We start from the raw sequence: 24,272 nt of genomic DNA on the forward strand, positions 1-24,272 counted from the left end.
CTTTAACTTGACCCTCTCTAAGTGTCTGTTGATATTTTCCCTGATTGTTTCTAAAATCTTACCTACCACTGATGTTAAACTAACTGTCCTGTAGTTGCTAGTACTGTCCTTACACCCTTTCTTGAATAAGGGTGTCACATTTGCTACTCTCCAATCCTTTGGCACCTCCCCTGTATCCAGGGAAAAATGGAAGATTATGGCAAGCCCTTCCACTATCTCCATCCTCACTTTCTTTAGCAACCTGGGATGCAAGTCATCTGGACCAAGTGACATATCTACCCTGAGCATAGGCAGCCTTTTTAGTACTTCCCCACTCTCAATTTTTATCCTATCCATTGCCTCTACTATCTCTACTTCTACTGATATTTTGTCAGATTCCATTTCCTTCGTGAACACGAATACAAAGCACTCATTAAATATATTAGCCTTGCCCTGTGCCTCCAAGCATATATTACCTTCTTTGTCCCTAATAGGCCTCACTCCACCTCTTACTACTTGCTTACTATTTACATGCCAGTAGAAGATCGGGTTCCCTGCAATTCTACTCTCATGTTCTCTCTTTGCCAGTCTTGCTTTCCTTTTCACCTCCCCTCTTAACTTATTGTACATGGCCTGTCACTTGATGAGTTCACCTGACATGCATCATACGCCCTCTTTTTTGTTTCATCTTAATCTCCCTCGCCATCCAAGGAGCCCTGTTGTTGGTCCCCCTACCTTGTGCCCTTGTTGGAAAATACCTAGACTGTATCTGAAGCATCACTTCCCTAAAGATAGCTCATGGTTCTGATACAGCTCTTCCTTTCAGTCTTCGTTCCATTCTACCCTGGATAGATCCCTTTTCATCACGCTGAAATTAGCCCTCTTCCAATCTAGATATTCTACCTTATTTGTTCCTTGCTTTTATGCATTACTATTCTAAACCTTAACTTATGATGATCACTCTTACCCAAGTGCTCGCTGCCAGACACTTGGTCCACCTCATTTCATATGGAGTTTAGTGACAGAGCAGCCATGATCTCACTGAGTGGCAGAACAGGTTTGAAGGACCAAATGGTCTACTTTTGTTCCCAGGTTCCTAACTAGTTCTGAGGCTCTGAGATCAGGCCCAATTTTAAGACAAAAAACAAGAGAAGATTATGTATAGGAAACAGCAGAAAGCTTGGCTTCCAATGTAAAGATACACCTTTGTACCAAAATAGTAAGCAAATTTCAACAGAAGAGCTAACTACATTTACTTTTTTTTTGCCTAAAAACAATTTTCTGATGTCAGTGAAGGAATCATCCTAAAATATGGCCAATAATCAGCACTGGATTTGGCAGCATCTCTAGAGTAAGGAACAGAGTTAACGGATCCGATTTTATTATCCATTTGTCACAAGTCCTGTGGTGATGGGCGAGTGATGTAGCTGCAGACGTGGATTCACTGGGAGCTGTAGCCACGAACCTGCACACAGGCAGCTCAAAGCATTGGGTTATTTTTCACTCGAAGGAAGCAGCAGTGGAACTTGGCTGTCCCTTGAGCGACTGAGCAGCCCTTTCCAGGACCACGCTGCTTACCTCCCTAAAATGAGGAAGAGGCTAGAAAAGGTGACCTCAACATTGTCTGCTCAAGCAAGGGTCAGCAGGACGCAGCTATCGGGGAGCACATCAATGCGGTTATAAGTCAATCTCAAAAAATAATGTAAGGGTGACACCAGTCACGCATGGAATGTGCGCATCCTCATGAATAACACCACAGCCGACAGACCAGACAGGAGAACTGCTCATCGGTAGAGAGTTGGCTAGGTACAACATCCAGAACGCCACCCTCAGCGTGACTCGTCTACCTGAGGAGGGTCAGCGCAAGGAAATCGACACAGGTTACACATTCGTTTGGAATGGGCGTGGAAAAGAACTGCACAAAGCTGGCGTAGGCTTTTTTGTCTTGAACTACCTCGGCAGTAAGTTGACTTGTCTTCTCAAGCGTGGTAATGATAGTCTTAATAATGCATAAACACCCCCTGCACAGGAACAGACAAGCAATTTTCTTCCATGTGTATACCCCTATCATTACCACCCCTGAAGTCCAGGATAAATTTTATAATGACCTCCACTCCTTGACTGCAGCTCTGCCAAAGTCAGACAAGTTAATCATTCCTGGTAACTTGAATGCAAGAGTTGGTGCGGATCACCAAGCATGGGAAGGGATCATTGAAAAAAATGGGGTTAGCAGTTGTAATAGCAATGGTCTCCGCTTGCTGAAGGTGTGTGCTGAGCATGACTTCCTAATCACCTCCCTAACCACAAGACATCTTGGATGCACCACCGTTCCATACATTGGCATCTAATCAGCCATATCATCGCCAGGCAGAGGGATAGGCAGGATGTGCATGTAATGAAAGCCATGACTGCTGGATTGACCATCGATATATCATCTCAAAGCTAAACATCAAGATCCATCCCCCTAGATGGCCCCAGGGCATGAAGGTCCACAAGTATGTCAATGTCTCAAGGCCGAAACAGGCAGGCATGAAAAGGATCTCTCTCGGAGAAACTTGAGAGTCGCCTGTGCACAATGAAAATGGACACTCACTGCATAGAGGATAACTGGACAACACTCAGAGATATAGTGTACTTTACTACTCTAGAGGTCCAGGAGCTGATGCTATCCTAGCTGAGATCTACAAGGCTGGAGATCAATGCCTGGTCAAAGAATCTCACTGAACTCCTTCAGTCTAACTGGGAGCAAGGAACCGTCACGCAAGAATACAAAGATGTCTCCATTGCCCAAGGGGAGACGCTGGTATAGCGTTAATGTCACTGAACTAGCAATCCAGAGGCTTGAGCTAGCGTCTGGGGGACATGAGTTCAAATCACAGCAAGGCAGCTGGTAAAATTTAAATTCAATTAATTAACAAAAATCTGGAATTGAAAGGAAGTCACAGTTATAGTGCCATAAAACAATCATCAATGGGTGTAAAACCCATCCTGGTTCACTAATGTCCTTTCGGGAAGAAAATTTGCCATCCTTACCTGGTCTCGCCTACATGTGACGCCAGACCCACAGCAATGTGGTTGACTCTTAACTGCCCTCTGAAAGCAAGCTGCTCAGTTGTCAAGGGTAATTAGGGATGGGCAACAAATGCTGGCCTTGCTAGCAATGTCCATGTCCCATGGAAGAATAAATTAAAAAAAAAACACCTGTACAAGCGGAGGCTGCACCCTTTTGTTATCTGTACAAACGGAAAGGAGCTTGACAATCACAGAGGAATCTCACTTCTCTCCATGGCCAACAAAATCTTTGCCATAATCATTCTGAACTGCTTAGTACAACATGTCAACCAGGACCTGCTGCCAGAGAGGCAGTGCGGTTTCAGAACTGTTTGAGGAACCACTGAAATGGCGTTTGAAGTTAGACAGCTCCAGGAGAAATGCCAAGAACAGAAAATAGACCTCTACACCATGTTTGTTGACCTGACCAAGGCCTTTGACACAGTTAGTCGTAACGGCCTTTGGAGGGTAACGGAGAAATTCAGCTGCCCTGAGAAATCCATCACAATGGTTCAACAGTTCCATGACGGCATGCTCGCGCGTGCCCTGAGTGATGGTGAGTCTTCTGACCCATTTCCAGTCACTAATGGAGTTAAGCAAGGCTGCATGCTAGCACCAACCCTATTCTGTATGTTTTTTCGCACCATGCTCTCGATGCCTTCCATGATGGTGACCCTGGCATCAAAATCAGATATTGCATGGATGGGAAGCTACTCAATGGGACAACTCCAGCCAAAATACAAGATTTCCAAGGATAGACTTCGCTATTTCCTCTTTGCTGATTCCTGTGCACTAGTGGCTGGTTCAGAGCTGAGCATGCAATGTAACTTGGACTTGTTCTCCAACTCATGCAACAACTTTGGCCTTATGATAAGCACAAAGAAAAATAATGTACCAACCTACTCCAGGAATGCCTTATCTTGAGCCCAAGGCTTCAGTCCATGACCAGAACCTGTCAGCAGCGGATAGGTTCAGCTATCTCGGCAGCACACTCGAGAGCTGTCTATATCAATGACAAGACACATACAAGAATTGCAAAACAAGGGTAGCCTTCATCAGACTTCGAACATCAGTCTGAGGAGTAAGTCTGCTTACCAAACAAAGTCTATACAGCAATAGTCCTGCCCACCCTACTCTCAGAAGCTCAACCACTTTCATTTGAGCTGCTGTTGGTAGCTTCTGAAGAGCAGATGGCAGGACAAAATACCAGACACTGAAGTGCTCACCTGAGCTGACATGCCAAGCATCCACACTATATTGAGACAGTCACAACTGAGTTGGGCTGCTGATGTAACCAGAATGCCTGACACTCGCTTACCAAAGCAAATCTTCTATGGGGAGCTCGAGTCTGGAATGCACTCTCATGGTGGTCAAAGGACACGCACAAGGACATTTAATTTTGATATTGATCCCGAGTCCTGGGAGAAGCTCGCCCAGGATCACTGCACCTGGCACAATCAAATAAAAAGGCTGAGGCCTCCTTTGACAGAAAGCATAAATCAGAGGCAGAGAGAAAATGCAAGGAGAGGAAATCCCGAGCCAGCAGCTTGTCCAAAACTCACTTGTATGCAATATCGTGCCCTATTTGCAGCAGAACCTTCCGGGTGTAAATCAGCCTTAGCAGTCACCTACGTATCCACCCTACCAAACACCTTAGATGATGGACATGGTAATCTTTGCCTCGAAGGATGAACATCATTTACACAGAATACAATAGGAGAGAGAAAGACATTAATACAGTTAGGAACTGCAAGACTGAAGAATCAGAAGCTGCTACTGAAAGCTTTAATCTTCAGTATTAATATCTCATTGGAGAAACCAATAACTTAGTACCTTTAATATGCTGCAGCCCATTAAACATATTGGTATACTTAAGATAGTTATTAAAATGTTCAGTACCAAGCATATTAATTACTGGGAGAAAAATTTTGTTGAATTGCATTTGGAAAATATTTTTATTTGTTCCACCTAATGAAGTTCATTAATTTGCAGATAAAAACTACAGCAAAATTTATACACAACTATAAAATGCATCCACACCCATAGCTTGATGATAGCAGAGATTGTGATGCTAAAAGAGTGAGCATTATTGGGATATGTATAATCTTAAATGACTTGTAATGCTTAACTTAAAAAAAACACACCTCATGATATCATGAATAATATAATACCAATGACAAATAGTTTAAGAATACAGTATATCACTATAAAAATAAACCAATATTGAGGTGAAACCCAGTTAAAATATACCAGTTTTAGTTGCTCTGTACATTCTTATAAATATTAAATGTAAAGTTTGCATTCCAAATTTGCTGCTGACTTTTAGCAAATTGAGTGATGCGGCACAACTTTCAATTGGACTCCCAATTTTCTGGCTTCTGGTATTCATGATTAGTACATTCCCAGAATTACTGTTGCATGTCAATTATCCCTAGGCAATCCCCAAGTTAGTTCGTTATTTAAAGTTTGTGCTACTTTATCATGACAGTTATACAGTGTTACGACCCTGTAGTTTTTTTGGGGGGGGAAGAATGCAGTGTGCCTTTAAGGCTGGAAAGAGAACAAAGAACAGTACAGCACAGGAACAGGCCATTCGGCCCTCCAAGCCTGCGCCGATCTTGATGCCTGCCTAAACTAACAACTTCTGCACTTCCGGGGACCGTATCCCTCTATTCCCATCCTATTCATGTATTTATCAAGATGCCTCTTAAACGTCGCTATCGTACCTGCTTCCACCACCTCCCCCGGCAGCAAGTTCCAGGCCCTCACCACTCTCTGTGTAAAGAACTTGCCTCGCACATCCCCTCTAAACTTTGCCCCTCTCACCTTAAACCTATATCCCCGAGTAACTGACTCTTCCACCCTGGGAAAAAGCTTCTGACTATCCACTCTGTCCATGCCGCTCATAACTTTGTAAACCTCTATCAAGTCGCCCCTCCACCTCCATCATTCCAGTGAAAACAATCCGAGTTTATCCAACCTCTCCTCATAGCTAATGCCCTCCAGACCAGGCAACATCCTGGTAAAGCAGTACTGCTTTAAGGCAGCAAGCTCCAAAGACTGAGTCAAAGAATGCATTCTCGTTGCTCGGGATACAGCCACTCGGAGACAATGATTCAAAATGTGCATTCTTGTTTCCCAGGATACAGCCATTCAGGACCAGAGATCAAGAGATACATTGTTGCAATTTAATTTTGAACTGGCTTATAGTGGAAACAGACTGTTCTAACGGAGAAACAAATAGACAGCTGTGTGTTAGCACCTAAAAGGAGTGCTTTCAGACCATTTTAACTGAAGGAAGAGAATTTAGCGTGTTTGTTTATTCTCTCTCAAAATTCTAAAAAGTCAAGCCAAAACAGAGATCTCTGAGATTTTAAACTGAAGGAAGGGAGGTTAGACTGTGACAATCTTTTGTTCCTCAAAAATTCTAAAGCCAAATTGATTCATTAAAAAGTGTTTGGAAGTTGTTAATAGTGGAAATTCATCGCTGGAGATGGAAAGCATCAATTTCAACTTTTGAATTAGACTACGGACTGTTCTACTGTTGAAGAACCTTTTTTCCCCCCCCATTGGACGGCTGTGAAGACTTCAAACAACCTTGGTCTGTTCCACATCCGGCAGGAGCGTAAATCTGCAAGGGCTCTTAACTTTTTCTATTTTAAAATGTTGTTTGTATCTTAGTGTTTAATAATTTAGATTTCCTAATTAAACAGTTAATTTGTTGATTTAAAGACACCTGATTTGGTTTGCCTCATTCGGGGATTAATGGAGGGTACAATCTGGCTGGGTCTTCCTTTAATTTGGAAAGTTTAAAAACAATATGTTAGGCGATCTGTGGAGGGATGGGATTGAATTAACAGTGCATTTCTCCCACCACAATCAGAATTGTATATTTTGATTGGGGGCTTTGACTGGAGCAGTCAGTCATAACAACAGACACATTTCAAAAATGTTCTTCTTTGAAGTATGGGCTCTGAACTATTTTTCAAGCTATTGCCTCAGACAGTTGTGCTCTTCACTGCTTGAAGACAGCCTGTAGTAAAGCATGGAAATTTGAAGCAATCTGACATCTATGCCCATTTGCTGCTCCTACACCTACAAATTCTCATCCTCCCAATTTGCACTAATGTAAAATCAAAGCCAGGTTAAAATTTAATGAAAAAAGGATTACACTTGTGACATTTTAGTCTTCATTTATTGACCAGTTGGGCTTTTATCTGTGCATCAAGGGTTGCATAACTTATTTGCATGCCTTTAACAAAAATGTCTAGCCTGTACATTTATTTTTCTTGCAGCTGAATTGCATGCACACTGTCAAAATTGCATATTAAACCCAAAGCCCTGTGCACGCAACAACCAGATAAATTTATCTCTCGCACACTGAATACATTATGGTTATAAATACTAAAGGATGTGTGTGCCCATAATGCAACACAGTCTTTTAGAAAATGCAGATGTTTTAACTTTTATAACTGCAAGGCAAGCTAAAACAAACACTATAACGTAAGCACAGTCAGTGGGAGAACTGGGTTATATTGCTATAGTTTATTTGCAGCTATGAGTTGCATTTCTATACTGCTACCTAATGACAGCATCAATACACTTGAATTCTATTCAAGAAAGAAGGGAGAGAGAAAACAGGGAATTACACTTCGCCTGACATCAGTAGTAGGGAAAATGCTAGAATTAATTAGGGACGTGGTAACAGAGCACTTCGAGAATAATAATATGATTAAGCAGAGTCAACAGATTTATGAAAGGGAAATTGTGTTTAACAAATCTGTTAAGTTTTTTGAGGTTGTAACTAACAGGGTGGATAAGGGAAATGAGCAGTAATAGTATATTTAGATTATCAAAAAGCATTCAATAAGGTGCCACACAAATGTTTATTACACAATTTATCCCATGAGTGCTCATGGGAATGGGGGTAATATATTAGGATGGAGAGAAAACAAAGAAAAGGAATCAACAGGTTAGAAAGTTGTAACTGGTAGGGTACTGCAAGATCAGTGCTTGGATCTCAGCTATTAATCTATATCAATGACTTAGTTGAGGGGACCAAGTTTTCTGATAGCACAAAGTTAAGGTGGGAAAGCAAGCTGCGAGGAGGATGCAAAACGTCTACAAAGGGATATAGACAGGTTAAATAATTGAGCAAGAACATGGCAGATGGAATATAATATGAGTAAGTGTGCACTTAATCACTTTGGAAGGAAAAATAGAAAAGCAGAATATTTTTTAAATGATGAGAGATTGGGAAACATTGGTATTTAGAAGGATCTGGGTCTCATTGTACACAAATAACAAAGTTAACATGCAGGTACAGCATGCAATTAGGAAACAAATTGCTATGTTAGCCTTTATTACAAAGGTATTGGAGTATAAAAGTGACTAAGTCTTACTACAATTGCATAGGGCCTTGATGATCCACACCTGGAGTACTTTGTACAGTTTTGGTCTCCTTAGCTGAGGAAGGATATACTAGCCTTGGAAAGACAGCAACGAAGGTTCATGAGACTGATTCCTGGGACGAGGCTTATGACGAGAAATCGAGTAGACTAAATCTAAGTTCGGAAGAATGAGAAGTAATCTCATTGAAACCTATAAGAATGGCTTGATAGGGTAGTTGGGAGGATAGTTCCCCTGGCTGGGGAGTCTAGAACTAGGAGTCACAGTCTCAGAATAAGGGGTCAGCCATTTAGAACTGAGATGAGGAGAAATTTCCTCACTCAAAGGATTAGATTTTTGGATATTAAGGGATATGGGGATGGTGCAGGAAGGTGGAGTTGAGGTGGAAGAGCAACAGTAATCGTACTGAATGGCGGAGCAGGCTCAAAGGGCCGAATGGCCTACGCCAATTACTATTTCTTATGTTATTTTGTTCTTAAATGCTACAAGCACAAAATTCAAATTAAAATGATACCGAAATAACTGATTACTTATTTTTAAAATAGGTTGCACAACACCCACTGAAGTTCATTCCATGCTTAAAATTTGAATACAAAAATCTGTTGAGACAATTCTTGTACTTTTACACAAAATCAGGAGTATTGTCGATGATGAAATGCTACTTTTAATAAAATGTGCTCAGAATTTCAAACGCTGCAGAACATAAAATGCAAAATCATTCTGCTGCTTCATGTGACTAAAGGTGTTCGTTGATCTGAAAAAACAGAAAGGACGATTGCCTAGGGCAAATTCTTTGTGCCAATACTGTGGAACTAAATACTGACAGGGAAATTTAAAAAACTGATAAAACTGGAAAAGGAGCTGCAAAATACAGCAGTGCTACCTTGCAGGCCTATTTAAATCCATTTCCATATACAACACAGTTGCTAGCAATCCTGATATTTTATGTTAAAGCTAGCAAACCATTTTATATGGGTGGGTTTATAACTCGATGTTATTGCAGCATAAACTGTTGGAAATTCTGTGGAAATGCAAATGATATCATCTGGACATCATTTAAATGCTCCAACCGGGAAATTGGCAAGCACTTCCAGTACCAGTTAAAAACTCCATCAGACACACTAATGCATCGCCAAACCGGCATAAGCAACTCCTTATGTTCCCCATCAAATACAGACTATCAGCTGGAAAATTTACCCTAATGCCTCTTATGGCACAGGTGGAAATTGGGAAAGTTGCAGCTAACAAAATTGGCACCAAATTATGCATATGCACAAGCAAAATGTGGAAGAGTAATGAAGCATCCTGAGGATATAGTAGAGGAGCACACTCATCCTGTTTTCTCTACTCCAATATTTATTAGGGAAAAAAAACTCACGTTCCTTCTCACTGATCAAATTTACTTGAAACTAGACGGTACACATCACCTCATTAATTTCTCTGGAGGTTTTACATCCAGGCCACTGAACATTGGTTCTCATTCACATCTGCATTCCATCAAATTTTCAGGAGAAATGGAAACCTATTATTCTATCAATATAATTATAGTCTAGATAACAAGATCTCACCTTTAGTGCTCCATTAACAGTTCACGGTTTCAAAACAAATGGCAGATTGCAAAATCTCTCGTAAATAACCATATTATTGTAGTAATCATTTTATTGCCGAAAGATTAAATAAAGACATTCAACCTATGCATGTATTGTTACAACCAGGATCTAGGGCTCCCCTCTTGGCCTTTTCCTGGTTTGGTTGTAACAGGGTTTAACTTTTAAAAGTGTTTTTAGCTTCCCCTCAATGCGTCCTTGCTCACTGCTCTCTAATTTTAAAGAAATCAACCAGACAGGTTTTCTCAGATTTAAACAAGAAAGGTGCAAGTTTATTAACCTTAAAATTCTTAACTCAGTCAAAACTACTAAGAATATGCAACGCAACCATGCTAGCATGAATATGTGCTGAACACACATCCAAATAGAGACAGAGGAGGAGAAAGAATTAAAGGGGACAGGTTTGAAGTAGTAGATGGATTTCAGTTACTGGTTTTGGGTTGGATGTAAAGTCTTTGATTGAGTTAAATCTTGCAGTTCTCATTGGGACCCAGTGCACACTTTCAAACTTGTTTTGCTGGTACCAGAAGGCGGCAGCGTCTTCTGTCTTGAAGCTTAAGTTACTTCCGTGGGTCTCTGGAATTTTGCGTGAGAGACAGGGAGAGGCAGAGAGAGAGAGAGAGCTTGCTTCTCTGTTTGTCTTCCAAAAGCAGTCTGCCTCAAAACTTTTCTTTGAGCACAGTTCAATCAACTCCAAGTTGACCAGCAGGTTAGTTATGTGACTAAATTCTTGTTTGGAACAGCCTTGCCTTTGAGCTTTGTGGATTCCTTCAAGCTTACCAGATACACTCAGGGTTGGGGAGGGGCGGTGCAATGCTGGCTCTTACACATTCAATGACTCTTAATGTCTCTTGATTAAAAAACTTATCTGGCTAACTGAATCAGGGAGTGCTCCCATTGTCTCTCCATGCAACAGGCTTTCAGAATGCAAATGTGCAGCCATATTTTCAGCTAATGCTCTGTGGTCTTTTTAAACTAATTATTTCAATGTCCAGTAAACGTTCAAATAATAGTGTTCCATATGGCGAAATTAATATGTTTCCATTTGGCAGGTGTGGTTTCCATCACAGTATGACGTGCACTTCATGCCTACAAACAATACTTCATGTAACACTTTTTATTTCAACATTTATATTGGAAACATCCTATCAAAACATTGGTAATAGGCAAAACAACAACCATTTTGTCATGGTTGTTGATGAATCAACTAAAATCACTCCAACTGCATTTTTTCCCTTTAATTCAAGAATAAGTGACATATTAAATAGAGTGGAAAAGATTGTGCAAGGGAAGGAAGAGCAACTAGTTACTGGTGTCAGTGTGAGAGCAAATGATATGGGTGAAGAAAGGCTTAAAGTCCGGCAAAATAAGTTTAGGAGATTAGAGTTAATAAGTTTAGGAGCAGCACTTCACAGATGGTAATCTCAGGATTATTTCCTCAGCCAAGCTAGGAAAGGACAGGACCATTAGGGCAATCAATGCACAGCTAAAGGTGTGGGGCCGGAGTTTTAAAGCTCGCTGAGTGCGGGTGTGGAGGCAAGCGCGATTTGAAGGTCGTGTTCTCGGAGGTAGGCACTGGTTCCTGCTGCCACCGGAATGCAACACCATTTTAAAAGGGCCGTCGGGAGGGAGGGAATGGGTCAGGTGCACACCTCCAATTGTTGAGCTCATTAACAAGTTTATCAGCAGCAGGTTTTAATTTTCAAAGGCTGGGAAGGTGGATAACATGTTGTGGGGAATTTTTTGGAATTCTCAGTATCATCTTAATGGCAGGCAATAGACTTGGTATCTCTTCAATAGATTGTCCCATGACTTGATTAACTATGGTGGCTATTGTAGAGGTTACAAGATGGGAGGGTAACTAGTCTGAACTAGGATCTGGGCCCAAACTAGTCAAAAGCATGAGGTGATAGCCAAAGTTCTAATTTTTGTATTCCGTACACCATCAACATTCTATGTTAGCAATCTGTCGAGGTTGTAATTATGCTGAAGTTTTTACTTTTCATTGTGGGGAACACGACTGGGTGTTCAAGTCGTGACCACAGCGGGGGGGCCATGAGGGCTATGGGAAGGGCTGATTAAAATACGGTAGAGGGGCAAAGCAAAGCTTAGCTGCTTCAAAAGTGCCACTAAGTAGCCAATCCTGCAGCTGTAAGACTTGCTTTCCTCAGTAATGAGTGGCAGGAATCCGGAGAGGGACGTGAGGCTGCTGGCATCACATGGGTAGCTGGGATTGGCAGGAGGCCTGGTGAATGCACAGAGCCAAGCTGAGGGAGTTCAGATAGGGACAGGCCACTCTGGCAATGGACAGAGCAGCCAGGATGGGCTTCAGCAGATGCAACCTCCTGGACAGTAGGAGGCCAGAGGAGCACAGCAGGGAGCTGCAAGGGGAGGACGGCACTACCCACAACATTGGGTGCACAGCCCAAGCAATGACCTGAGACACCGGTACACATGACTGTAAAATAGTGGGATATTTCTTTGAAAAGAGATTGCAAAGGTAGTGAATAAGATGTTCCATTAAAAAAGGAATCAGCTAGCAGTTTTGTCCATTTGACCTTCGTCTATAGATGGTCCTGGTGGCTTCAAAAAACTTTGCATTTCACGATGGTCAGTATATTGTGAGATCTCCCGGGCTTTCTCTTCCTACCAATTGTCCTTTTATCTTCCAGATGTGTCGTTGGATGTCAGCCTTGAGCTGTTGGAATGCTGCCTTCTTGACTTGTGGCCTTGGGCTGTTCTGCCAGGCAACAAAGGCTGCTCATTTTCTTCCAGGAGATCACATATTCCAGCATCACTTTCATCGAACCAGTCCTGGGGACGACAATGCTCAAACCCAACGGTCTGGACACAGGAGTCTAGTACAGCTGACTTTAGTTGTTCCCACTGTTCTGAAATTGAGTTGGATGCGTGAAGATTTTCCAGATTGGTTGTCAGCTGGGCAAGCACCTCTCTCAAAAGGCCACCATTGACGAGGAGATCCAACATTAAATCAGCTTCGCCAGCTCAGCCTTCTACAAACTATGGCAGCGAGTGTTTGACAACAAAGACTTCTGCAAGTCAATAAAAGTCCTAGTGTACACAGTAGTTGTTGTCACCTGTACTGTAAGGAGACCTGGACTGTGTATCAGCGATACACAAGAGTGCAAGTGAAATTCCATCAGCAATGTCTTGCTGCATCCTCCAGATTCAATGGGATGACCGTCGAACAAACACGAGTGTCCTTCTAGAAGCCGGCTCCACTGCATTCAGGCAAAACTCCTACAAAACCAACTTCAATGGACTGGACACTGTTTGGATGGCCATAAACAGTCTCCCCACCAGGTTCTGTTTTCTCAATTCTCAAATGGCCAGAGTTCCAGGGGAGGACAAAGAAAACGCTTAAAAGACTCTCTGAAGCTCTCTTTGAAGCACGGGAGCATTGACATTGATGACTGGGAGGAGCTTGCTACCAATCGTTCAAAATGGTGACAACATGTCCATCAAGCTGCATCATGTTTTGAGTCCAAATGCCTTAATGATGAGGCAGAGCGGCGGCACAGAAGGAAAGAAAAGGAAGCAAGTCCTGCACTCCAGATCCCACTACTTCGTGAGACATCCTGCCGCATGTGCCCAAAAATCTGCAGTTCAGGAATCGACCTGTTCAGTCACCTGAAGACCCAAGGCAGAAACTCGCGACCTTGAGTCGACATCATCCTCGAGTTGACAGACAGCCAACGACGACTGGTAGTTTTAGGATGCCATGGAAAATTAAGAGGTTAGAAACCAAGTAAAATTCAAGAACAGGGCAATTGAGAACTATAATAATAATGATGAAAAAACTAAAGCTGATACAAAAAAGTAAGAAAAGAGGCAGCCCTTCGACTTGGGTTGGAAGTTTGTTGGGAGGTAGGAGACAGAGAATGGGGATTAAGGGTATTTTTTTTATTCGTTCATGGGATGTGGGTTTCGCTGGCTAGGCCAGCATTTATTGCCCATCCCTAATTGCCCTTGAGAAGGTGGTGGTGAGCTGCCTTCTTGAACTGCTACAGTCCTTGGGGTGTAGGTACACCTACAGTGCTGTTAGGAAGGGAGTTCCAGGATTTTGACCCAGCGACAGTGAAGGAACGGAAATATGGTTCCAAGACAGGATGGCATGTGGCTTGGATGGGAACGTGCAGGTGTGGTGTTCCCATGCATCTGCTGCCTTTGTCCTTCTAGGTGGCAGAGGTCGCAGGTTTGGAAGGTGCTGTTGAAAGAGTCTTGGTGCGTTGCTGCAGTGCAACTTGGAGATGGTACACACAACTGCCATTGTGCGTCGGTGGTGAAGGGAGTGAATATTGAAGGTGGTGGTTGGGGTGCCAATCAACGGGCTGCATTGTCCTGGATGGTGTTGAGCTTCTTGAGGGTTGTTGGAGCTGCACCCTTCCAGACAGGTGGACAGTATTCTATCACACTCCTGACTTGTGCCTTGTAGACAGTGGACAGGCATTGGGGAGACAGGAGGCGGGTTACACGCTGCAGAATTCCCAGTCTCTGACCTACTCTTGTAGCCACAGCATTTATGTGGCTGGTCCAGTTCAGTTTCTGGTCAATGCTGACCCCAGGATGTTGAGAGTGGGGGATTCAGCGATGGTAGTGCCATTAAACATCAAGGGGAGATTCTCTGTTTGAAATGGTCATTGCCTGGCACTGTGTGACGCAAATGTTAATTGCCACTTATCGGCCCAAGCCTGGATATTGTCCAGGTCTTGCTGCATCTGGACACGTGCTGCTTCATTACCTGAAGAGTCATGAATGGTGAACATTGCACAATCAGCAAACATCCCCACTTCTGACCTTATGATGGAGGGAATGTCATTGATTTAGGTATACAAAATTATGAGGGGCATTGATAGGACAGATAGGAAGAAACTTTTTCCCTTTGCGGAGGGGTCAATAATCAGGGGGCATAGATTTAAGGTAAAGGGCAGGAGGTTTGAGGAAAAATGTTTGCACCCAGAGGGTGGTTGGAATCTGGAACACACTGCCTGAAGGGGTGGTAGAGGCAGGAACCCTCACAACATTTAAGAAGTATTTAGATGAGCATACAGGGCTACGGGCCAAGTACTGGAAAATGGGATTAGAATAGGTAGGTGTTTGATGGCCAGCATAGACACGATGGGCCGAAGTGTCTGTTTCTGTGCTGTATAACTCTATGACTCTATGCTGAAGCAGCAGTATGTATTCAGATTGGCAGGATGTGACAGGTGGTGTTCCACAGCTCAACTTTTCACCATGTTTATTAATGACTTGGAATGAAGGAATAGTTACATATCCAAGTTTGCAGCTGACACTAAGTTAGAAGAGACAGTAAGTGGTGCAGAGGGGAGTAGGGAGTTGCAAAGTGACAGACACATTAAGTGAGTTGGCAAAACTGTGGCAGATGAGCTCAATTTGGGGAAGTGTGAGGTCATCACTTTGAACCCAAGAAAGATAATCTGCATATTTTCTTAAATGGCAAGGAGCTAGAAGCTGTAAAGGAGCAAAGAGATTTGGGAGATTAAGTATACAAATCATTAAAAGCTAGTAAGCAGGTACAATAAAAAGGCACTTAAGGTGAGGGAAGAATTTTTTTCTGTCAGAACCTAGGAACAGGAGTAGGCCATTCATCTCCTCAAGCTTATTCTGCCATTCAATTTTATCATAACTGATGTGCATCCCAACTCCATTTACCCGCTTTGGCTCCATATCCCTAAATACCCGTGGTTATCTAGATTTTAAATTATTAACTAAGCTAGCGTCTCCTGCATTTAATTGGAGAGAGTTCCAAACTTCTACCACACGTAGTACAAAGATGTGTTTCCTGTCTTCTCTCCTAAATGGCCTGTTCCTGATTTAAAGCCCCTTGTCTTAGACTCCTCCACCAGCAGATACATAGCATAGTAGAAATTAGGACTTCTCTCTTCCAAAAGGCTGCAGACAGTTGTAATTTGCAAGACTGAGACTGATCTCAGGATATGGAGCAAAGGTGCTGGATAAATGGAGTTGAGCAGCAGATCAGCCATGATCGAAATGAATGGTGCAACAATGTCATGACAGATCTCTTAGTTTGATTATCAAAGCCAAGGGTTAATAATTTGACGGCAAATGATTAGAATAACCTGTCTATAAAGCCAAAACTAAAAGTATTGCAGTATAGTGCATTTTCTGTCATTGCCATGATGAAATAAGTAGCATAACTACGGCTAAAACAGTATCAAATGTGAGACCATTTGGAGGATACAAACAGCCTCACAGTACTTTCATCTATGCACAGGTTGCAGTTATACTGTTAAAGGTGAAAAAACGCCCAGGAATGTCATCTATAAATTCCAATGTTATACACCGCCAAACCATTTCCAACCCAAGTCAAAAGTCCAGAAATGTCACCGGAAATCACAGGCAGGTGAGCTTAACTCTACCTGAACAGGTTACTGAGTTGGATATCAGCCATGATCATAATGAATGGTGGAACAGGCTCGAAGGGCCGAATGGCCTACTCCTGCTCCTATTGTCTATGTTTCCTCTGGATTGGACTGTGGTTTGAGCAGGGCTGTGTAATTGATCAGGCTGTGTTTGCTGACAGTGCAACCATTAGGTGGCGCAGTACTGACACATCCTCAAATGCAGTCTCATCGACTGAAATGTCACATCTGTGACATCTGCCAGTAATAAAAATGGCGCTGCTCAATTTGACAGAACAAACAAACTGAACCCAAACTCACTCACCCCTCACTGGCCACAATCACCGCCTCCACACACACACCCCACCCCCAACAGCTCCCCGCTCCCTCCTGCAATCGCCTCTTCTCTTCCCCAGTCCCTCCGCGCACGTCTTTTCACCGCTCCCCCCCCGCTGCTTCAGACTGCTTACAGCTCCATCCCGTTGTTCTCTCCCGCCATCCGCTCCCCACCTCACCACCCAGAGAAGCGACAGGGAGCGGGGTACTAAGAGTGAGGCAGGAAGCGAGTGGTGAAGAATGGGGAGCAGTGTGATGGAGCGACGCAAGAGTCGGGAGCAGCAGGAGGGAGCGAAGAGTCAGGCACAGTGGGATGGAACGGCAGGCAGGCGGGAGCAGTCTTGACTTGGTGGGCATGGGAGAGAATAGCGGGAGGGAGCGGAGAAGAGAAGCAGTGATTGAGGCGCCGATTGTGGGAGGAAGCGGGGTACTGTTGGAGAGGATGGAGGTGGCAATCGTGGCCATTGAGGGGTGAAGCAACACTCAGATGTCATTATGTTTTACGTCATTATATGATGTCGTTGACACGCACATGCCCAGTCCCATACTGGAAAATATTCGGACACACTGATGATATCCGCGATCGCTCTGCGCATGCTCTGCATTGTCAGGAGACACCCCGAATTGATAATGCCGCAAAATGACTACTGCACTAAATTCTATCTTGTGTTGAGACAGTCAAATTAATTTCACAATTTAACTCTGCTGAGATGATTTTAAAGATCTCAAAGAAAATGATGCCATAATTTCAGATGTGACCACTGGCTTCATGTACACAAAATCTATTTTGCACACAAAGTTTACTTCAAATTTTAATTGGTCAAATAGAATACATAAAACTACAAAAATTCTATAACTTACTGATATCTATGAAGTAATGATATTGATATTTTATTAAAAGTACAACTGACATGCACAGTACAACTCTCAGGAAAACATTGTAAATAATATTCTTAGGAGTGTCTCCAGAGTTAGACTCAGTGTTAGAGTAGGATCATGCGATTATTTTTTTATTTTTCTTATTTAGAGATACAGCACTGAAACAGGCCCTTCGGCCCACCGAGTCTGTGCCGACCAACAACCACCCAATTATACTTATTAAACAATTATTGTGATATGTATAATTATTAAATTATTAATGTAGTGGTTTGGAAACCACTCAAAAATCATAAAATTGACTACTGTAAAATTGATGGAATCAACTATGATGCTCCAAAGATTGCCAATTTAAATAATTTTACTCACCTGCAGTTTGAGCAGGGTTGATCCCTATTCCATCTGCAATGAAACAAGTTCACTTTAAATTAACATAACTCCAGGAGAAAGACAACCTGCCTTCTGAAACAATAATACATGGTAATATAATTGAATTACACTTGTAGTTACACTTCGAGAGCGTACATATTGAAATGATACAACATCTGCAAAATTAGCACACCTGTCTTTGATAAAACTGCCATATTTAGATAGCAATTCAGCAAATCAGTTTCAAGACCCTTATAATTTTCTTTTTTGAAAACCTACATTTACTCCAATGATATCTGTAAAATGCTGGAAACAAACATCAGGACAATCTTGAGAGATGACAGAAAACGCGAGTATTCTGTTATTTAGATTTAACATTTAAGATTATCCAGCAATTCAATAGGCATATTTTGTGCAATCAAAACATTTTCAAAATAGTTTTAATGCCTGCATTAATATATTTCTATTTGGTGTATTTCAAAGGAATGTCACATTATATCAGTTTCCCAAAGATATCTACCTTTAAAAAAAATTCTCATGCATTAAAGCTATCTTTCTCAATGCAACCCACACAACTGTAATGTATATTCAGCATCTAATGAAAAACTATAGCAATAAAAATATTGACATCAATGTTAGCTTGCAACCTGAATTTTCAAATGCTGCACAATCACATTTCAGACGGTTGAGCATTCACTATATTGTAATTATTCTGGGTTTAGGATCTGCATGCATCTGGCAATAAAACACTGATCCAATGAGGAGCTATGTGGCAAATAAACACCCATCTTTAATGATACCGTAATAAAATCCTTAATTATTTTCTTACCATTTGTTATGATAGCACTACTTGCTGCAGGTACTTTAAACTGAAAATAAAGGAAAACATTGAAATAATTAAACATTTGAAATTCAATAAGAACTTTTCTTTTTAAACAGTGAAATAATGAATTCCTCTAATGTGGTTGCTGGAGACCATGCAATATTGGGTATGAGTAAGGTGTGACTGTCAGTACGGTTTAATACCTTGAGTAGGAGCCAAAATGTTGCAGCAATGTCACTGTTACTGACACTAAAGCAACACAGCAATGTTAAACATATTGTTCTCTCTAATTTAACACATTTACTTTCAAATACTTAAAATGACAAACAGAACATATTCAAACCTCTTTGCCCCTTCATGTCTCTCACTATCACGCTCAATCTCTAGCCTGGGATAACAGCTGTAGACAGCCAGGATCTCTGACAGTACCTGCATCTGTTAAATATCTAAATATCAGGATTGTTATTCTGAGCAAAATGTTTACTTGATGCAAAAATAAGCTATAAATCTGTCACTTCATATCTGTATCCTTTTTCTTCCACCTACTATAAAACACAAGGGTGATCACCCCAAACCTAATTTGCCATAAAACACATCCAAGCAAAATTAATTTTGAAGTCTCAATACCCAAAAATGCTGACTACTGGCACAGTGGCGCAGTGGTTACCACCGCAGCCTCACAGCTCTAGCGACCCGGGTTCAATTCTGGGTACTGCCTGTGTGGAGTTTGCAAGCTCTCCCTGTGTCTGCGTGGGTTTCCTCCGGGTGCTCCGGTTTCCTCCCACATGCCAAAGACTTGCAGGTTGATAGGTTAATTGGCCATTATAAATTGCCCCTAGTATAGGTAGGTGGTAGGGAAATATAGGGACAGGTGGGGATGTGGTAAGGAATATGGGATTAGTGTAGGATTAGTATAAATGGGTGGTTGATGGTTGGCACAGACTCGGTGGGCCGAAGGGCCTGTTTCAGTGCTGTATCTCTAAACTAAACTACTCTTCCAAGGAGAAATATTTTGTATATACGCTAAGAAAATTCTTTAACCATAGTTGAATGCTGAAGTATTGAGAAAGGGCCAGCAGTAGTAACAGAATGTTAAGATTGACATCTGCACCATATAACTGAAGATTAATAACCCAAGGTGGTAATGTGTGTCCCAAATGGGAAAAGACCTCATGAAATTTTGATACTGAGATAATAAGACTACATACTGGACAGAAAGGAGATATATCTACAGGATCTAGCATCAGGGACACTGATCTCATGACACATTCGATGTATGATCAACTCCACAATGTAAGTTGACCAACATCCGGTCTCAATAAATGGGATGATTTGAGACAAGAACGCACAGGTAAAAATAAACTACCCTGTTAACTGTTCATTATTTTTCAATAAACTAGCATTGCTCATGGTAAATTAAAAGATACACTGTTTTAGAAAGACAGAGCATATACCATGTAATAAAAAATGCACTATTTTACTACTAAGACATAGCTGGGTTTACCTTAGTCTGTCCCTTTTATGGCCATGTCAACTGTTGCTCTGGTCACTCAGATTAAATTGATGTTGGTAGGGAAGCTTGCAGATTAGCAAGTGCTCCTGGTCAGAAGCTGGCATGAAATGACTGCCATTGTTTTTGTGCTTTAAACAAACAGAGTTCTATATTGATGGATACTGGAAAACTAACTTCTGTCCACTCACATGGGATGTTTTCCTGATATATTTCTTGTTTCCTCATCTTTCCCAGAATTTTTCTCCATGACCTTTGCTGAGCTCAAGTTACTTTGTTAACCTTTTTGGTATTATGCAATCTCAACAATCTTATGTCCTGGTCTTAAGAGTGAGCCTTTATTAACCACTTCCTGTTCTCCGAGTTTTTCCAGCATGCTTGAGCCCCATATAGTTCGGCATTTGTTTTCTCAGCTAGTGATCAGCATCAGCTCCACTTGACTTACTGCTTAATATACCAGAGAGATATTTGGATTGATTTCCCGATCAACTAATTTTTAAAAAATCAAAATAGAAAATAAAAATGAGGAATGCAGATCTCTATAAAGTTCAAAGATGCTACAGGAATGAGGAAAACACTGGAGAAGTGGAGCTGCTGTGTTAGCAAAAATCTGCAATTTAAGACCAGCAAAAAGACTATCAGTTACAATAAGAAAATCTTTTATTCAGTTCACTTTTTCAATAGTTTTCTTTAAAAATTGCACATCAAGCTCATGATGGGGACAGAAAGGGGTTGGTAAGAGAAGGGAAAAATAAAGCAAATACCCTCTCCATCACTTAGGCTGCCTACTTCCACCTCTGTAGCATTGCCTGCTTTCATCTCTGCCTCAGCTGCTGAAACCCTCATCACATCTTTGCCACCGCCAGACTCGACTATTCTACAGTTGTCCTGGCTGATCTCCCATTCTCCATAAACTTCAGCTCATTGAAAAACCTGCGATATGGCAGAGGCAGCTGAATGACTGGACCCAATCTGTGTGACAAAGAAGTCCATGAACTTCTCAAACTCAACTTCAGAAAACACCCCTATTCAAAAATCAATATAAAATGTTGACTCTGCATTAAAGTGGGAACATCTGCTGTTCAATACTTATGATTCATGACACAAGCTGTGAGTGAACTTTAAACAATTTTCAAAAGATAAAAAGCTGCACAAACTAACTGTGCTTGAATCAGTATTAAAAAAGGGGGCAGTTGGGTTGCTGCTCATAAGGAGACGACAAGTGCCTCGATGGGCCCTTCAGAGGATATCAACAGAAATACTGAAGGAAGCTGCTGGCTTATCTAATGGACGTTAATCCTGGGACAATGGCAAGAGAGCAGGAAAGTTGAGGAGTACTGAAGGGTAGGGATTTAGGAAGGCAGAATACCCTTGGGGTCATCCAAAATTCTGCTGTCCATGTCCCAACTCGCACCAAGTCCCATTCACCCTTCACCTCTGTGCTCGCTGACATACAGTGGCTCCTGGTTAAGCAACACCTCAATGTTAAAATTCTCATCCTTGCTTTCAGTTCCCTCCATGGCCTGGCTCCTCACTATCTCCATAATCTCCTCCAGCCTACAACCGGAGATATCTGCGCTTCTCCAGCTCTGGTCTTTTGAGCGTCACCTGATTTTAATTGCTCCACCACTGGTGGCCATGCCTTCAGTTGCTTAGGCATTAAGCTCTACAATTCCCCCCCAAAAGCCCTCTACCTCGCTTTCCTCCTTTAAGACACTCCTTAAAACCTACCTCTTTGACCAAACTTTTAGCCATCTGCCCTAATATTTCATTTGCTTCGGTGGCATATTTTGTTTTATAATGCCTCTGGGTGAAGCGCCTTGGGGCATTTTATTACATTAAAGGCACTATATAAATACAAGTTATTATTGCTGTCCATAAAAATCTGTTGATCAAGTTTTGAAAACTTCAAACAGCAGCATGCACAGTCTTCTGTGGGAGCAAATTCTAGATTTCCACTATTGTGTGAAAAAAGTGATTCCTGATTTCACTCCTGAATGGCCTGGCTCTAATTTTAAGATCATGCCCCCTTCTTCTCTATTACCCCACCAGAGAGGAAATAGTTTCCCTGTATTTACGCTATTGATTACTTTTTATCAATTCAAACACCTCAGTTAAATTTAGAAGATTGAAAGAGAATCTAAGAAAATACAAGCCTCTTTTATGCAAAATTTCCTCATAATTTAACCTCAATCTAGTGGGTTGGGAACAGGGTTAAGCTTCCTTCAGGATAGATGATGGAGGTTCAACTGTGGTTAGCATTTCACTGTTTCCCTTCAAAGCGTTAGTGCTCAATACTAATATTAGCCCAACTGTGGTCATAATAAAGGATGTACTGAAACCATACTTCTTTGCTCCCAGTTTATAAGACAAACATACATCTAAGATGTGGAAATCTGCCATAAAATGTAATCAACAACCTTTACAAGAATGTACACATCAACAACTTGTATCTATATAGTGCCATTACTGTAGTAAAATGTCCCAAGCCACTTCACAGGGGCGTATTAATCAAAGTTTGCACTGAGCCACATAAGGAGATATTGGAACATATTACCAAGAAACTTAGTCAAAGAAGCAGGTATTTAAGAGTGTGAAGTAGAGATGGAGAGGTTTAAGGAGGGAATTCCAGAGTTTAGGGCCCAAGCAGCTGTTGGCATAGATGTCAATGATGGAACAATTAAAGTAGGATGTGCAAGAGGTCAGAATTAGAGGAGTACAGAGATCTTGAAGGCTTGTAGGAGGTTAGAGAGGGAAGGGACAAGGCCATGGAGAAATTTTAAAACAAGGATACGAATTTTAAAATTGAGGTATTGCAGCAAAGACAGCTGAATGGTTGGTTTCAATCTTTGTGACAAAGTCGTCCACGAGCTCCTCACACACATTTTAGACCAGCAACTAAAATAAAAATCAATAAAAACATGTAGACTCTGTAATGAAGTGGGAACATCTGCTGTTCAATATGTATTATTCAGGACACAAGCTGCTAGTGAACTTTAAACCATTTCAAAAGGTATAGAGATGGACAACTTGCTGAGTTGGAATCAATGTTAAACAGTGATCAGCAGTCATGACCTCATTACAGCCTTGGTCCAAACATGGAGAAAAGAGCTGTACTCCAGAGGTGAGGCGAGAGTGACTGCCCTTGACATCAAGGCAGCATTTGACTGAGTATGGCATCAAGGAGCCCCAGCAAAACTGGAGTCAATGGGAATCAGGGAGAAAACTCTACCCTGATTGGAGTCATACCTAGCACAAAGGAAGGTGGCTGTGGTTGTTGGAAGTCAATGATCTCAGTCCCAGAACATCACTGCAGGTACCTCATTCAACAAGATGCAACATTTTCCATGTTTTTTTTTTACATTGAGACTAAAAACATTAAAGTGGACATTCTCATCAATTCACTGATTGCATGGCGAGGCAACTTCAGTAGCGCACCCTCTGAAGGAGCGTCAAACCACTGGCGTTATTTAGTGCATGTGCAGACTTCATGACTTCCAAAGCTGTTGGCAGTTTCAGCAGAGCAATGATGGCCCACGCTGACAAGTTTCATCGTCATTACTACTGCAAAATCTGGGCCAATCAGAAGCAAGATGATATCATTGAGCAAATGGCTCCAAAGGTTTGATTTTTGTATTACTTTGAAACAATACGAGAGTCATGTGACCATCAATCCCAAATTGCATTAAGCTATGTTCACATACCAATCTCCAACTTATTTTGACAGACAGGGTCTGTAAAGTATGCTTATAGTTATATAACAAAAGAAACAAGCCATCAATCTAAAATCCAAACTCTTCAAATCAGAGAAAAAGTGTGGAATGGGACTCTACAGGGCACAAGTAGATATATACAGTATTAACTCGCTGCAAACCACAAGGAATACCTCGTTTAAGGTTAGATTTCCT

At 41.7% G+C, this 24,272-nt stretch overlaps 1 protein-coding gene across 3 annotated transcripts in view; it reads right to left on the reverse strand.

The window, feature by feature from the left end:
- Positions 1-24,272, reverse strand: part of ufm1 (ubiquitin-fold modifier 1) — a 66,134-nt gene that overhangs the window by 25,684 nt on the left and 16,178 nt on the right. For 2 of the 3 annotated variants that reach the window (XM_068033446.1, XM_068033447.1), the window contains exons 4-5: positions 18,861-18,900; positions 18,032-18,064 (exon numbers count right to left, since the gene is read on the reverse strand). In XM_068033446.1, the coding sequence (XP_067889547.1) occupies positions 18,032-18,064; positions 18,861-18,900 (73 nt within the window). Of the gene's footprint in view, positions 1-4,592; positions 4,711-18,031; positions 18,065-18,860; positions 18,901-24,272 lie in introns of all 3 variants that reach the window. The other variant, XR_010975195.1, reaches the window with a different exon arrangement.

Source organism: Heterodontus francisci, chromosome 6 (assembly GCF_036365525.1).
Source record: "Heterodontus francisci isolate sHetFra1 chromosome 6, sHetFra1.hap1, whole genome shotgun sequence".
Lineage (NCBI taxonomy): Eukaryota > Metazoa > Chordata > Chondrichthyes > Heterodontiformes > Heterodontidae > Heterodontus > Heterodontus francisci.